Source organism: Esox lucius, chromosome 13 (assembly GCF_011004845.1).
Source record: "Esox lucius isolate fEsoLuc1 chromosome 13, fEsoLuc1.pri, whole genome shotgun sequence".
Classification (NCBI taxonomy): Eukaryota; Metazoa; Chordata; class Actinopteri; order Esociformes; family Esocidae; genus Esox; species Esox lucius.
Window position 1 is genome coordinate 19,648,059 of NC_047581.1, and position 17,452 is coordinate 19,665,510.

The following is a 17,452-nucleotide window of genomic DNA, read 5'->3' on the forward strand; positions in this document are numbered from 1 at the left end:
TGATGTTTTTGCCTCAGAAAGAGCCCGGTCACAGCTGTTTTGGCGATCTGTCCAAACAACTGGACCTTTGCAGAGGATAGGACCTCCAACCCAAACAGTTTACTTAAGACCCTGCCTGGAGCGAGCCTGTTAAAGGCCCCAGTCTGCCTCTGATTGCCCCCCTCCATCCTCTCCCTCCTCACGGCCCTCTGACGCTTCCACTGGGCTTCTTTAACAGGCCAGCCTTGTTGCAGTTGAGCTCAATTTGCTGTAATAGCTATGGGCTCCTTTTTTGGAAGCTCCCTGACACTCACTAACTGAACACCGCCTTGGAGAATGTCTTGGGTTCATCAAGCAGCAACTCCTAACAACAGTGTTGGAATGGATCAAGCACTGCACATCTAACAGAGCTGAGAGAGGGAGAGATGTTTTAAAGGATTCCGGATTTCCTGCCTATTCCGTCCTGTTTTCATGAGCTTTCCAACCCAGATTTTCAGAAAAGCAGGGAATTTGGGGAAAGTTACCAAAATATGGCCACCCTAGTTATTGCACAGGCCATATGAAAATGTTTGTTTGCACCCAGAGCAGATGGAGCATGAGTGTTTATAGTAGCAGTGGAAACATCCACGGTGAGACTAATTAGATTTGAGACCTACCATACTTCATAACACCATAGTGGCTTAAGTTCTGTTTTCCTACTGAACACTCCGAGCCGTAGGCTCAACATTAGGACTGTTATAGAAAAACCTATAGGTTACGCAAGTTTGTCTGTTTAACTATTCTTGGTCTAACAGAGGTGGTGTGCTGTCTTTTTATTTGAAAAATGCAATGTTTTACAGAGGTTTTGACACTTCAGCTCTTTCCCTCTGTCTCTCTCTTTGGCAGAGTTGACCCTGGGCCTGAGAGCGACCCCCTTCAAGATCTCCTCCTCCGGATCCTCTTTCAAGGTACTGTCAAACTTCAGTCCTTCAGCGTTAATTGACTGTTCACCCGGCACAGCCAGAAGAGGACTGGCCACCCCTCTGAGCCTGGGTCCTCTCTAGGTTTCTTCCTAAATTTCTAGCCACTGAATTTCAACACTACTGTTGTTTGCTCCTTGGGGTTAACGGCCAGGTGTTTTGTAAAAGCACTTTGTGACAACTGCTGATGTAAAAAGGGCTTAATAAATAAATTAGATTTATTTAAAATAACTTTTCTGGATAGGATAGGATAACACTTTATTAATCAGAGACTGGAAATTCAGGTGTTAAAGCAGCCACATCGACAATAGATCAATAAAATACAATTGAAATATGGATTCAAGAAATATACAAACAGAGAAATAGAAGCAAAGAAAATCTATTTTTAAAAGTGCCAGTTAGACGACAGAGAAATAGCAGCAATATATATCTAAGTGGTGTGTGCATGTGTGTGTGCGTGTGTGCGTAGGATAAGGGTTAGGCAGTCCGGGGGGTAGTGTCTGGGGGGGGGTCACTGGCTGATGGTGGGGCTGGTGGTGATGTTAGGGTCACTGGCTGATGGTGGGACTGGTGGTGATGTTAGGGTCACTGGCTGATGGTGGGGCTGGTGGTGATGTTAGGGTCACTGGCTGATGGTGGGACTGGTGGTGATGTTAGGGTCACTGGCTGATGGTGGGGCTGGTGGTGATGTTAGGGTCACTGGCTGATGGTGGGGCTGGTGGTGATGTTAGGGTCACTGGCTGATGGTGGGACTGGTGGTGATGTTAGGGTCACTGGCTGATGGTGGGGCTGGTGGTGATGTTAGGGTCACTGGCTGATGGTGGGGCTGGTGGTGATGTTAGGGTCACTGGCTGATGGTGGGGCTGGTGGTGATGTTGGGGTCACTGGCTGATGGTGGGGCTGGTGGTGATGTTAGGGTCACTGGCTGATGGTGGGGCTGGTGGTGATGTTAGGGTCACTGGCTGATGGTGGGGCTGGTGGTGATGTTGGGGTCACTGGCTGATGGTGGGGCTGGTGGTGATGTTAGGGTCACTGGCTGATGGTGGGACTGGTGGTGATGTTAGGGTCACTGGCTGATGGTGGGGCTGGTGGTGATGTTAGGGTCACTGGCTGGTGGTGATGTTAGGGTCACTGGCTGATGGTGGGGCTGGTGGTGATGTTAGGGTCACTGGCTGATGGTGGGGCTGGTGGTGATGTTAGGGTCACTGGCTGATGGTGGGACTGGTGGTGATGTTAGGGTCACTGGCTGATGGTGGGACTGGTGGTGATGTTAGGGTCACTGGCTGATGGTGGGGCTGGTGGTGATGTTAGGGTCACTGGCTGATGGTGGGGCTGGTGGTGATGTTGGGGTCACTGGCTGATGGTGGGGCTGGTGGTGATGTTAGGGTCACTGGCTGATGGTGGGGCTGGTGGTGATGTTAGGGTCACTGGCTGATGGTGGGGCTGGTGGTGATGTTGGGGTCACTGGCTGATGGTGGGGCTGGTGGTGATGTTAGGGTCACTGGCTGATGGTGGGGCTGGTGGTGATGTTAGGGTCACTTGGCTGATGGTGGGGCTGGTGGTGATGTTAGGGTCACTGGCTGATGGTGGGGCTGGTGGTGATGTTAGGGTCACTGGCTGATGGTGGGGCTGGTGGTGATGTTAGGGTCACTGGCTGATGGTGGGGCTGGTGGTGATGTTAGGGTCACTGGCTGGTGGTGATGTTAGGGTCACTGGCTGATGGTGGGGCTGGTGGTGATGTTAGGGTCACTGGCTGATGGTGGGGCTGGTGGTGATGTTAGGGTCAGGGGTGCTGTTGTTGTGCAGTCTGATGGCTGCCTGTGACGCTCCGTGGTCCACCCTGGAGGGATGGGTCTATGGCTGAAGGTGCTCCTCATCAGCCACAGCTCGTCATGGGGAGGAAGAAAGGGGTTCTCCAGGATGGGATTGAGCTCCGCCGTCATCCTCTCTCCGCCACCATCTCCAGATTGTCCAGTGCAAGCCCGACAACTCAGGACACTCTTGAGTTCAGCATTTCATCCCTTTTTAAGCTATGAATAAATGTTGGACTGAATTGACCAGCCACATCTTGTCTCAAAGTTTACATTTAAATGTAATTCCATTGAAATAATGAAATACCATATCATTGTCACAAAGTACCTTGTCCAAAGGCCCCTTAAACACTAGTACCTCAGACACCTAATGAGGGAGAGAGAGAGCAGGGAGGATTTAGTGTTTATCAAACACGGAGTGGGAAGCTGGTCACATCTGTCCATGTAGGGTATGAGAAACGCAGAGGGAGAGGTACTGGTAGGCACAGTCACGTTCTTAACGTTCCATCCTATAATTCCTCACATTTACACCTGCTTCTTAGAGGCTGGACCAATCGGGTTCTTCAACCACCCCACATTTCATTTTCCTATTGCACATGCACACTTCACACAGTGGGGCTTTCCTAACATAAACATGCCAGGACATGTACAGTCCGTGCCACTCCTAGTAGACGACAACAGAGTGCTCCTTTGTCGTGTGCCCCTCTAACTTCAACCTGGTGTTCAGGCACTGATTGTCTGGAGAGCCGTCAGTTTTGTTGATGTTGACTGTGACTATTCCAGTAATTGTCATCTCAATAACTACAGGCGCGTGTGGCATTTTAGCTGTCACCACGATTAATTGCCTCCCATGAGCACTTAGCTAATTGGCATGTCACTATGACATCCAGATGGGGACCGGTATTCCATATAATTTCTCTCTCGCCCATTGAAATAAACATACCTTTTATTTAAAATATTTACATTAGCTACACAGCGTGAATAGCTAGTCTTGGGTGAGAGTGTGTCTTCACTTTGACGTTGGCTGCGTTTCTCCTAGCCGTTGCCCAAGGCCCAGCCGATGCCTCGGGATGGGAAGAGTCCACGCGGTGCTTCCTCTCCCCTCTGGGATGAGGGACTTGAAGGATGTGAATGTAGGGAACACCCCTGTGTACAGCAGAGCACTAATCTGATTAGGGATCAGGGCCTAGCTGGTTCATTATAGCTGGGCTGGGTTGGGGGGGGGGGTGGGGGGGGGGGGGGGACTGTTGCGTAGAGACTGTCTTTGTCAGTTAACGCTGCATTCACTTATGTCCAGACAGATACAGGCTCTTAAACAGGCTGGGCCGAAATCTGTGCGGGAAGACATTGATTCATTCTTTAGATGAGGTGTATTCTTCACTGATCAACGCAGTAACAAGGATATAATAGGTTGCTATGGTCAAGAGTATTGCATGTCTGTGCGCAAAGAGCGGGAGAGGGAGGGTACGGTAAGTAACGTCAAGTGAAAGGCATAAAAAGCCGGAAAATGAGTAACGGAAATCAGGGTTGTTAAGATCTGCACATAGAGAAGCCTGTTACGAACTAAGATGCTGTTGTGGAATGTAGCCTGATATACCGGTCACTGTTAAGCCCAGAATGTATGTGCTGCTATTTCAGTCATTTTACAGTGGAATGAGTTAACGCGCTGTGCATGCTTGCATTGTATTAATAGGTAGTGCAGAAGCGTGAGGTTGACCCAGCAACCAGAGAGGAGGCCCCAGTTTTGTCACTGTTGTATGCTGTCTTCTGTTTTCCATGACAACTGTTATCATGGCAGAGCCACAGGTAATGAAAGTGAGCAGGGTCTCTGACGTGTCCTCACAGACCACACCCCCCACAGGCCTTCAGGTTATCAGGCAAATGTGGAAATGGAGCTCCTGGTATGATTATAAGGGACGCTGGGTTCACTCAGGGTTTGCAGCAAACGGGAGAGCTGGGCTGGGCTGCTGCACTGTGCCGCTGTCTTGGGTCTGAACCCCGCCACCTGTCCACACAGTCTCAGGCCAGAGTTGTATGATACAGTCACTGAGGTGGGGAGGCAGGTAGACTGGCAATTCGTGGTGTGTCCAGACAGTAAACAATCCCCGAGCCGGCTAGATGGGTAATCTGTCGTTCTGCTGGAACACAGCCCTAATTGCTCCCAGGTCGTAGTGAATAACCACTGATCCCTGGCCATGATCCCACTTTCCGGAGGGGATATCATAAGCAAATAAAACTTCCACACAAATGTAAGAACCCACTGTCTGGCCTTTTGGTGTAATGGTTCTGTTATGGATGTTTTGCAGTCACAGTTGTGTGATGAAAGGGTTATTGAGCAGTAGTGGTGGTCATGTCTGGTAATGGTGCAGCCCTATAGGGCGGCTTATCTGTGATCTGTGTGGGTGGTCCTCTGCTCCTATCTGGTGGTCAGTCCTCAGGACGTGTTGTTATTAGGTTATTAGGTTTCTTAATGACGTCTTCAGATAGGCTTTGCACCAAGTCTTACTAATTATGTTTATCATGGCTCCTGAACTGGGCTTTGTTACAAAAAGATGGAGCAAGGAGAGGATTCTGCCTATTTTGGAGGTGATTCTAACCTGTAGATGTTCAGTGGAGCCTTCAAAGTTTGTAACTGTTTTATCCCTCGTTTTGTGGCCAACTGATTAAAAGCTGTGCCGTAAGTGTATTTATCCTATTGTGCTTTCTTTTCTGGCCAGCGGCCAGCAAAGCTTTATTAGTGGATTGTGGATGAAGCAAGCTGACTAATTTTAGACACTCTCTTTTGAATAGCAGTGGTGTCACAAAAGCCAAAGACATTTTTACATCTCTTTTTAGGGAAGGAATACAGTCACTTGCCCATTAATCATGTACAGAACATCCAGAGACATAGAGAATGTCCAGAAATGAACAGACACATGTGCAACACATGCTCTTTTGTCTTTCACTTGTTTTTACCTTTTTGTCTCAATGATCAATATATATACACACAAACCTCAAACTTACTGCAGTGTTCAGATACGTATGTGGTTTGACAGGTCCAATTAGGACCAGATGGCCTCAAAAGGATAGTACGACATGAAGAAACTGGCCTTATTAGGACATGTTGCTGGTTGCCGTGAGGACAAAGTCAATTTTCCAGCTTAGGGTTGAGGTTTAGTGTCAAAGTTACAATTATGGATAGTATTAGAATTTAAGTTACTTTAAGGAATTATTTGTTTGTTTGTTCTGGTCCCCACAAGGATAAGTGTGTGTGTGTGTGTGTGTGTGTCTGTGCGCAATAGACTAGAGTGATATCCTTGACAGGGTCTGACCCACTTTAACTGGCCGGCTCCCTGTTCCTGGAAGCTGCCATTCTGTCCTCTAAATCCCTGGAAAATACTGCCCTCTGGGGTCAGTGGCTCAGTTAGACATGATTACTATCATGGAATACCTACTGTATTGCTTAGCTTAAGTACTGTGTGTGTACCAGTGGTTAAAAACTTTTTCACATGGCTGCTGTACGGTGGTTTTTATTGAAAGGATTTGATCATTTGCACACCTTCAATGCATTGCATAAAGCACTTGAAGCATGCACCTGTAACAGCTGACCAGATCTGTGATATTCTATTCCATCAGTAAGTTCCCTGATAAGCACACTCTGGACTCTCCAACCTCACAACAAAGAGCAACTGGCCTTCTCAAACAGCCTTCCCGACGGCCAGTGTCAACCAGAACCAGGTTCAGGTTTTCTATCGCCCACTACATTGGCGATCCGCTCTGACTTTCTCACGGCTGTGTGCTTCTTAGTTTCTCCATATCCCTGGTGCCCTGTCCTAAGACCTGACCCAAGGAGCTCAACTGACTCGTAATGCCAAGCCGGAGAGGCTGTTGTTTGTCAGAAACAGTTTGAGAGCAGAATAACTCTTAGCTGCGTAGCCCTCCCAGCCAGCCAGGCACACAGCCCCATCCAAAGCCCTGTCGGCTGCCAAGCGAGGTGTGAAGGACAAGGGCTCTAAATAAAAGTGGAAGTGAGAGGGAAAATGGAAGGAGTTTCTGAATTGTTGCCATCAGTATTCCCCCCTTTGGCCCCCATCAGTCCTCGGTGCAGTAATAGACCAGGCCTCTAATAAATATAGATGTCTTTAGCACCTAAGAATAAAAGCAGGTGGGGGCCTCTTGGCAACAGAATTGTGCATTTCCATTGGCTGTCTGGAACCAGGTTGGTATAGGGGGGAGGTTTGTAGGAGGGATGAAAAGGACAAGGGTTTTTTGGAGGGTCAGACAGGCGGACGGAGAGAACGCCTACTACTTCTCACGAGGGATACGCACCTAAACCTCAACACAGGGCTTATTGGATTGTTTAGCTCTCAGGCTGATTGGAGTACTTGTTTCCTAGCACTAGAACAAGTGAGGCATTTTCCCGTATTTTAACAAGATCAGGCCAGTTTTTACTGGTGACAGAGCAGTAGCCACCATGCCTGCCATGAACCTGGACATCCTGCCGGCCGATGAGGTTCCACAGCCCCTGGTGGACCACCCATACGGCCTGTGTGCTGACTCTGGTCTGGAGGAGGGGATCGGCGACACGCTGGCCCGGGAGCAGGCTGAGGGGGACAGTGACGGTACAATGTGTGGCCTGGCGTGGACGTTGCGCTGTGCTGTGGGGGAGATCCACAGTGACCTGCAGGTGTTCGGGAGGCGGATGGATCTGCGCCTGGAGGAGGCTGCAGAGCACGTAGCTCCTCTATATGCAGCTCTGGCAGCTTTGCAGAGGGATAACTTGAGGCTGCGTATCCAACAGGAGAGGCTGGCTCGTCAGGTGGAGGCACTTTGTCGGGAGCTTGGTCTTCCTGAACCCCCAGCTTACACTGCGTTTGAGCCCAAATCCTATGACCCCCAACGTCAACCTTCTACAGAAACACCATTCAGCCCTACAACGCCCAATGGGCCGGACTGGGAAATTCAGGCCAATCTCTTCCCACATGCTTCCACCTTTGCTACATGCTGCTCCTCCTCTCCGTCCTCTGTGATAGGACCAGGGGACATGCCCTCCTCTCCCTCCTCTGTGATAGGACCAGGAGACATGCCCTCCTCCCCCTCCTCTGTGATAGGACCAGGAGACATGCCCTCCTCTCCCTCTGCTGTAATAGGACCAGGAGACATGCCCTCCTCTCCCTCTGCTGTGATAGGACCAGGGGACATGCCCTCCTCTCCCTCTGCTGTGATAAGACCAGGAGACATGCCCTCCTCTCCCTCTGCTGTGATAAGACCAGGAGACATGCCCTCCTCTCCCTCTGCTGTGATAGGACCAGGAGACATGCCCTCCTCTCCCTCCACTGTGATAGGACCAGGAGACATGCCCTCCTCTCCCTCTGCCGTGATAGGACCAGGTGACAATTCACTCCACAATAGCCTGGTATGTCCCGGTCTCCATGGTTGGACTTGATGGACAAATGTGTGTCATCATTTCCTGGCAGAGTGTTGGAGCATGTGTTCTTGTCTGTGTTATGATGGGAAATATGATGGGATGACAATTCCTGATGTGGAAGGAAGTGTCTGGGTTCCTGTCATTTTATCTTGAGTAATGCTTGACCCCTGCATTTAGTCTCCTGCCCAACCACTAGGCTCCTATGTGAGACCTATTTTCCACTATCCTATAAGTGCTGGACCACACTTCAGTCTTTCAGGAAAACATCTCCCAGAAATGATGGAATGAGGCTCAGAGTTGTACGTTGCTGTGCTTCTTGTCAGATAATGAACCGTACTTCTTTCTATTGGCTGATAGCCTGTGTGCTGTGATTATATTGCAGGTGTGTGACTAACACCAGCATCACACCCCCAGAACAGACCATTTGATTTGATCCTGGGAGATTTTACTTCACATGCTCTTCGGTCTTCTAGAGAAAACCATGCCACCTGCTTTGGTCCAGGTCAAGACAGTCTGCTCTGTATTGTGGGATGCTAAGGACATGACAACTTAATGGCTTTCTGAGCTCTGACTTGTGTTGTCTTGCATAAACTCTTGGACCTCTTGTAACTCATGTATCTATAAGTCGAAGCCAGAATCGCAAGCTTCGAATATATTGCAAATAATCACAAATTTTGAGGGAAGAAAAATGGGGTACATTTATTTCCTTGTTTTAGTGTGGATTTAAATTGTATGTGGGTATAATCAGTCATACTACGTTCTTATTAAGAATTGCTGACATTCTCTGTGAAGGAGGGGAGGTTGCTTAACTTTTTGCCTTGTAAGGTTGCAAGGCTTCCCGTCAAAATGTAATTTTGAAGACATGTTGGGACGGTGCCAGCTAGGCTAAATCTGGATCTGGGCTCTGTTACAACAACAGCAATAAAAAGTCGAGTCAGACAGACCAGCCCAGCCTTTATAGTCTGCAGGCATGTGGCTCCAAATGAAAATCTGTTTTAGAAGTGTTAACTAGTGTAGAGTTTACTGTAAACTATTGAAAAGCCAGTTATACAGGTATTGGTCATAAAATTTTAATATCATCAAAAAGTTGATTTATTTCAGTAATTCCATTCAAAAAGTAAAACTTGTATAATGTATACATTTATTCCACACAGACTGATATATTTCAAGTGTTTATTTATTTTAATTTTGATGATTATAACCCCAAATTCAGTATCTCAGAAAATTTGAATATTGTGAAAATGTTCAATATTGAAGACACCTTGTCTGAATACTGTGCCACACTCTAATCAGCTAATTAACCCAAAATACCTGCAAATGCCTTTAAATGGTCTCTTAGTCTAGTTCTGTAAGCAACACAATCATGGGGAAGACTGCTGACTTGACAGCTGTCCAAAAGACGACCATTGACACCTTGCACAAGGAGGGGAAGACACAAAAGGTCATAGCTAAAGAGGCTGGCTTTTTAGAGCTCTGTGTCCAAGCACATTAATAGAGAGGTGAATGAAAAAATGTGGTAGAGTGGACAAGCAATAGGGATAACCGCACCCTGGAGAGGTTTGTGAAACAAAACCCATTCAAAAATGTGGGGGAGATTCACAAAGAGTGGACTGCAACTGGAGTCGGTGCTTCAAGAACCACCACGCACAGACGTATGCAAGACATGGGTTTCAGCTGTCGCATTCCTTGTGTCAAGCCACTCTTGAACAAGACACAGCGTCAGAAGCGTCTCGCCTGGGCTAAGTTATGTTCTCTGATGAAAGTAAATTTTGCATTTCCTTTGGAAGTCAAGGTCCCAGAGTCTGGAGGAAGTGGCACAGAATCCACGTTGCTTGAAGTCCAGTGTAAAGTATCCACAGTCAGTGATGGTTTGGTATGCCATGTCATCTGTTGGTGTTGGTCCACTGTGTTTTCTGAGGTCCAAGGTCAACACAGCCATCTATCAGGAAGTTTTAGAGAACTTCATGCTTCCTGCTGCTGACCAACTTTATGGAGATGAAGATTTCATTTTCCAACAGGACTTGGCACCTGCACACAGTGCCAAAACTACCAGTACCTGGTCTAAGGACCATGGTATCCCTGTTCTTAATTGGCCAGCAAATTCGCCTGACCTTAACCCTATAGAAAATCTATGGTGTATTGTGAAGAGGAAAATGCGATACGCCAGACCCAACAATGCAAAAAGCGGAAGGCCACTATCAGAGCAACCTGGGCTCTCATTACACCTGAGCAGTGCCACAGACTGATCGACTCCATGCCAAGACACATTGCTGCAGTAATTCAGGCAAAAGTTGCTGTACATGCTCATACTTTTCATGTTCATACTTTTCAGTTGGCCAACATTTCTAAAAATCCTTTTTTTGTATTGGTCTTAAGTAATATTCAAATTTTCTGAGATACTGAATTTGGGATTTTCATTAGTTGTCAGTTATAATCATCACAATTAAAAGAAATAAACATTTGAAATATATCAGTCTGTATGTAATGAGAAAAAAGTTTCACTTTTTGAATGGAATTACTGAAAAAAATCAACTTTTTGATGATATTCTAATTTTATGACCAGCACCTGTATTTTTGTGTTTCTGTTCATGTCTCATCTCCTTCCTTCACCTGTCAGCAGTCACACAAAACCCCTACATCCCTTTCCTGTCTATTACAGCACTAACTGCTCCTAGAGAATGTGCTTGAGTGCTGTAGTGTTTACTCCTGTATCCCCTAGGAAGACAAAGCTGGCTTCTATCCTACACAGTTTCAGTTATTGCAGCTCTACGGGCCCATAGATTCACTTCATATGGATTCATTTCGGTGTATTATTCATCCTGTTTCCGTTGTACTTGGTGTTTTGATTATATTCTTGTGAAACTTTGTGTATTCTTACTTTATTTCTTTGGCTATTTTGTCAATGACAACTTGTTCTTAATTGGCATACCTATGGTGACACATTAATAAGCAAGTAGCCTAGTGCTTCACCCCTGTCCAATGGCATGATCCCTTTGCTCGTGGTCTGCTTTGATGGATGAGAGGGCATCAGCCAGTAGTGGCTATGGAAATGGAAGCTAGCTGTTGCTTGGCTGGGATGCTGTTAACCCCAGTGGCCTTGTAGTAATCAAGGCGTGATGGGTGCTCTCCCTCCCAATTCTGATATTTAATGGAATTCCCCCAGTGAAATCCTCCAGTGATTATTCTGTCCTAAATGTCTGCGAGCCTTAGTGTCATTTCTGTAAATACAGCTGAAAGGGATGACTGATAGGAAGCTGCCCTTTTCTGTGCTGTTCTCATGGTTCCTCAACAGCTGTAGGATGATGTTTGAGCATGTTCTCCCAACACTACTGGGCATTTGGACATGTATATCTGTGTTACCACTGATCAGGATAATAGTTTGGCTGTGGTTTTCATATTCGCACATTCTGGAATCTGTGAACTGGGAAATCTGAAAATAATCCACATTTCCCTCTGTAGATAGAGACAGAGACTGTGACCGCCTCAGAGCCAGTGTTTGTAGCAGAGCCATCTGTGAAGGTGGCGTGCTGTCAGGCCACGGCTGCTGTACCCAATGGGTCCTCTACAGGTCAGACCAAAGTTGAAGAACACTCTGGAAAACTGACCGCAGAACAGTTGGCTGCCATTGAAGATGAGGAGCTCCTGGATAAAATGGTAACCCCCCCCCCCACACACACACACACACACACATACACACACACATCAAACACATACAGTCCTCAAATCTCCTCACCTAGCTCTGTTAAAATGCTGGGGTTGTTTTTGTGCATTAGTGAGGAGTTAAATCTAGACTAGTGAGAACCTATATTTGCAAAAGATCGTTTTCCATCAGTGTTTGTGTGTGTTTGCTGTATGTTTGTATTTGGAGCTATGCTACTAGGAGTTTGCTGTATGTTTGTATTTGGAGCTATGTGACTAGGAGTTTGCTTGAATACTGACATTGCTTTTTGTCTGTCCTGGTTTTTTCTTCCTGAAAGCTTGATGAGTCAAAGGACTTTGAGGAGAGAAAAATGATCCGACTGGCCATGAGGGATCTGCGTAAGAGAAAGAGAGGTGAGGGAGATCACATCTGTCTAATCCACATCCTGTATATTTTCTCCTAGAACCTGAAATACCTTCCACTTTCACACACTCATAATTGACCGCTTTATACACACACATCATTTATATGATCTATTCCACCTTTCCTTATCCATCAATGTGTTCTCTTTTATTATTTCATATTCTAGCTGCGTTGTTCTTCTCCATTAATGTAATCCTTTAATCGAGATCTCTACTGCTGGGCCTCTGCTGATATTCAGATATATTCTTCGTTGTGTACCTGCCTCATCTCCTGCCATTTTCTATCCTCTCATTTCTGATATATTATGTTCACATTCTCCCATCCCGCTGTCAGAGGGTGTACTGGGATGTACTCAAGAAGAAATAGGTAGGAACGACCAGCGTGTTTGTGTTGACTATATTATTACAGTAAAGGTTTGTCAGTTATCATTGTCCCACTTGACTATCCCTTTATCCTCAACCATACTGTCTCACCAGAGCATGAAGCTCATTGTTGAGTTTTCTCAGGAATACACATTGACCATGAACGGCCTGTCCCTGAGCAACACTGTTAACCTTAATGGCTCCTAGGTTGTTGCTGGAGATAAGAACATGTTGTTAGCATACTTACCTGGTAAAAAAACAGTAAACAATTAAATTAAAAATGGACCAGCAGCCACCACGTACATGAGGAACATTCAGTACTGTATGGTAGACGATAAGGAGAACACCTCCTGAAATGCATGAGTCTTGATGTTTGTGTACATGATTGATTGACTACCGAGCACACATCACTGTGCTATCTGTGTGAAGTTGGCCCCCAGCACAACCCGAAACTGCGACAAAATAGGCTTTATCATTTATTGCTGGTTTGTGCCGTTAAAATGTTTGTTTGTGCTGCTATAATTTTTTTATATTAAATATAATTGTACAGGTCACAGCCCACAAACATGCTCCAAATTCACCCAAAATAGTCTATTTGTTTGTATTATATATTTCTTTGTGCTTCATTTGTGCCGTTCCAGGTTTTGCGTTGGGAGGGGTGCCCACTTCACGCAGCTTATCTGTAGGCCTCAGGCTGATGAAGGTCCGTGGAAAGACGAGACTAGATGAGCTCAAAGGCTTTGGGTAGCTGTGCTAGTGTTAGGGTGTCAGTCTGTTGGGTAGCTGTGCTAGTGTTAGGGTGTCAGTCTGTTGGGTAGCTGTGCTAGTGTTAGGGTGTCAGTCTGTTGGGTAGCTGTGCTAGTGTTAGGGTGTCAGTCTGTTGGGTAGCTGTGCTAGTGTTAGGGTGTCAGTCTGTTGGGTAGCTGTGCTAGTGTTAGGGTGTCAGTCTGTTGGGTAGCTGTGCTAGTGTTAGGGTGTCAGTCTGTTGGGTAGCTGTGCTAGTGTTAGGGTGTCAGTCTGTTGGGTAACTGTGCTAGTGTTAGGGTGTCAGTCTGTTGGGTAGCTGTGCTAGTGTTAGGGTGTCAGTCTGTTGGGTAGCTGTGCTAGTGTTAGGGTGTCAGTCTGTTGGGTAGCTGTGCTAGTGTTAGGGTGTCAGTCTGTTGGGTAGCTGTGCTAGTGTTAGGGTGTCAGTCTGTTGGGTAGCTGTGCTAGTGTTAGGGTGTCAGTCTGTTGGGTAGCTGTGCTAGTGTTAGGGTGTCAGTCTGTTGGGTAGCTGTGTGTTGGACAGCGTTCAGTTGCTTTTCCGTCAGTGTCTGTGGCGCAAGTGTTCTGTTGTGAATGGTTGTGTGTGCTATGTATGTCCAACACATGCCCCAATACAACACGTTCCAGGGTTGTTTGAGTCAAAGGCTTTTCTTGGTACTCTGGAATGTATCTCAAACATTTTCAATCCATTTAGTCTGGCTTTGTGGCAGTGCTGTCCACTTTTTGCCTGCCTGTTCTCCTCCTCCTTTCTCCACTGACCTCGGCCCTTTGTCCCTCCTTGCCTCTGTCTCAGACCAGAGAGAAAAGGAGAGGGAGGTTCGTCTGGCGGAGCTACGGCAGCAACGAGGGGATCGCGGTCAGAAGGGTTGTACAGGAGGAGCTGGAGAGGTGGTGGTGAAGAAGGTGGAGAAGTCAGCTGATGGCTCCACTCTCCGAGAAGTCACCAAGACAGACCGATTCGCCCAGTCTGGTAAGCCAATTGTCCACCAAGTCTTAGTCTGACATGATGGCTGACAAATCTTAGCAGTGATTCGGTGAAGGTAGTTTCTGCAAACCAGCCACTTGCAAAATCCACTAATTTATAATAAACATAGTGATTTTCATCTTGCTAGATAAGAGTTTGTATTTTATTCGAGCAGATGGTGATGTTGGCATTGAGGTAGTTTCTCTACGGTAGGTTTTTCGGACTGATCCTAGGTCAGTGAGAAATGGTTCCAATGTATTTCTGTTTGTTTGTCTAGGAGACGGCAGCAGGACGGCTCACAGCACCATCACGGAGGCCAGTTATGTGAAGAAAACAGATAGTCAGTCATCATCACGTCTTCTCGTTTAAATCAATATCATATGATTGCTGTCACTTCGGTCATGCATGTGATGTTCTGTGATCTCCCCATATTCTCCTTCTGTTCTCCAGTGGGGACAGTCCAGTCAAAGTCCTACAGCTACACCTCTTCCAGCTCTTCCAGCTCTGCCAGGAAAGTGGGCAGGTGAGCACTAAACCATGGGAAACCAGTCTAGTACTGATTTCTATAGAGGGACGTCCTTCTCATCAACCTGTATAACTAACATTGTTTTTACCTCTAATTATCGCTCTTCTTCCATCTATCAGTGTGTTTGACCGCGAAGATGACTCTTCATCCCGAGCTGCGGAGCGCAGGCAAGCAGAGAAGCGTAAGGAGCTGATGAGGGCCCAAACTCTGCCCAAGACGTCTGCGGCCCAGTCCCGCAGAGCCATGATCGACAAACTGGAGAAGGAGAGCGGAGGGTGAGCCTACGAAGAACAGAGTAATAAAGGAGTTGAATCCAATACAAACACACACACATAAATCCAACACCTTTCTTCAGGTCAGGCAATAAGGCGGTTGCCAAGGTGAACACTGTTCAGCGTTCTGCTAGCTGTATGGTACCCAATGCCAACTCCATCAAACAGATGCTGTTGGACTGGTGCCGTGCCAAGACACGTTCATACGAGGTGAGCCAGCACAATCCACCGGGTCCGGGGGTTAGCCTTTAAAGAACCTCTCTACTGTTTTCAAAAGGTGCCACCGTGAATACGTGCCCACTAAATTAGACTACAGAGTAACTGACGACATTTGTAATCACTGACTCGTGCTCTGGGATTCCTTCCACCTCAGAATGTGGACATCCAGAACTTCTCATCCAGTTGGAGCGACGGCATGGCATTCTGTGCCCTGGTGCACAACTTCTTCCCAGAGGCGTTTGACTACTCCTCTCTTAACCCTGCCAATCGCAGACACAACTTTGAGGTGGCTTTCAGCACTGCTGAGTGAGTATGCTTCTAACTGTCCTTCATTATGATACTAATGGATGTAGTGAATGTGATGTCTAATAAAGATCTTGAGTATGTGGGAATGTATTTAGTGAATAAATGCAGATTCTAATTGGAATGTGACATGGAATCAGATGTTCAGCCCTGGGATATATTGTTGCTTCACTCTTGGAGATCACCTGAACATCCTCTGTCCTCTAGACCATCAATGGTCAGACCATCTGTGAGACTGCGCTTGGGAAAGTAAATCTTTTACCCACCCATTGAACTCAAATCAAACCCTTTCAATACCACGTAACGCACAGCTTCCCTTTCTCTTCGCCAAAGCTGCGGGTCTGTGACTCAGCCATACGGGGGCCTCTGGGTTCTCACCATCCTCTCATAGTACAGTGGCTAGGAGGTAGAACGTCTATCTACCCAGCCATCCATGACAGTAATTAGACTGCCTGCCTGAGGAAGGAACCACATGCGCATCCCCTGGATTCAGCCTTTGGATTCACCTGATTCACCTACTACACACAACTCACTACGTGTCCAGACCTACATTGAGAAGGCTGGGGAGGAACTGGGCCCACTGATCAGTTTATCCCTGCTCTTTCAGGACTGGACATTCTGCTGATGGGTCTGCTGTTGTGCTGCTGTTAGATAGTTGTAGTTAGATACTAGCAACGTTTTCAATAGTCACTGTTTTACATTTGTAATAGTATATTTCAATAGGTATTAGTTCTTTGTACCGAACTACTAATCACTATCAGACAATTACAAAAGCAATTACAAAACTGAGTTAAAGTAACAATTACAGCAGGGACTAGTACAACCTTAATTTTCCAGTATCCAGTAAGTGTTTTACCCAATCAATTAAACCAGTAAAACTAAAGTAGAAAATAAGTAGCAGTCGTTTGCCGGTTAAAGCTCATCATACTGCTAACCCAACTACCTTACTACTATTACTGCATATATTACAACTATAAAATTACAAATATTATTACAACTTTTAATCCAGCAACCCTGTTCTCAACCAGGAAACTCCTGGGACTGACCCCTTCCCCAAACAACCACCAGGTTACTACAGTAAAGGAAGAGCACTCGACTGCCTGCCAGACCCCTTTAATCTGTCCACCTCCTCTTCATTTTCTTATCTCCTCTTGTGATCAGGTCTTGCCAACCTCTGCCCCATCACTCCCAGTGCCTGTTCAGCTGTCCTTAAAGCCACTATCATGCTGAGAACAACCATGATGATTTAAACACCAGCTTTTCAAACACGTCTGACCTCTACCCCAAACCCCCCCCCCCCCCGTTTCACTGTGCATTGTCACTGTCTTCCCTGGGCACCCCCCCCCCCCCCCCCCCCCATGTCACATCTGGGCCGTTCACATCCCTACGCCACACACAGCTCCTGCAGGTTCACAACGTGGTCTGTGTCTTTGTCATCAGGATTATTGTTGTTTTGTCCTCGTGTCTTGTTTTTGTACTGAACAAAACAAAACCAACATTCTATCGTCAGTGTCTTTATACCCCCCCCCCCCCCCCCCCCCCGAGTCTTTTGTCTCAGTGCACAGAAAAAACAACAAAATAAACAAAAACGCTAAATGGACGTCATCTGGCGTTTCATTTGACATTTTGTTGTGTGTGTGTGCTTGTGTGTGGGTGTGTGTGTTTGTATGTGTCATGTTGTTCATGAAGCATGTCAACTCATGGATGTGTTTGTCAACACGGAATGTAATGTTATCGTTTCTCTTTGTCTTTTCTGTCTCCCTCTATCCACACCCTGGTTATTCCTCTGGTTTGGCTGCTCACTGCTTTCACTCTCTCTCTC

The 17,452-nt window shown here is 46.7% G+C and overlaps 1 protein-coding gene across 6 annotated transcripts in view; it reads left to right on the forward strand.

The window, feature by feature from the left end:
- The window catches only part of smtnb (smoothelin b), a 67,268-nt gene that overhangs the window by 45,026 nt on the left and 4,790 nt on the right, over window positions 1-17,452 (forward strand). For 2 of the 6 annotated variants that reach the window (XM_034296653.1, XM_034296654.1), the window contains 11 exons: window positions 865-926; window positions 11,616-11,810; window positions 12,134-12,209; window positions 12,553-12,585; window positions 14,140-14,316; window positions 14,588-14,650; window positions 14,761-14,833; window positions 14,956-15,111; window positions 15,192-15,318; window positions 15,482-15,633; window positions 16,659-16,923. In XM_034296653.1, the coding sequence (XP_034152544.1) occupies window positions 865-926; window positions 11,616-11,810; window positions 12,134-12,209; window positions 12,553-12,585; window positions 14,140-14,316; window positions 14,588-14,650; window positions 14,761-14,833; window positions 14,956-15,111; window positions 15,192-15,318; window positions 15,482-15,633; window positions 16,659-16,860 (1,316 nt within the window). In that variant the 3' untranslated portion in view covers window positions 16,861-16,923. Of the gene's footprint in view, window positions 1-864; window positions 927-11,615; window positions 11,811-12,133; window positions 12,210-12,552; window positions 12,586-14,139; window positions 14,317-14,587; window positions 14,651-14,760; window positions 14,834-14,955; window positions 15,112-15,191; window positions 15,319-15,481; window positions 15,634-16,658; window positions 16,924-17,452 lie in introns of those variants that run through there. The other 4 variants (XM_020052421.3, XM_013136752.4, XM_020052422.3 and 1 more) reach the window with 2 other exon arrangements.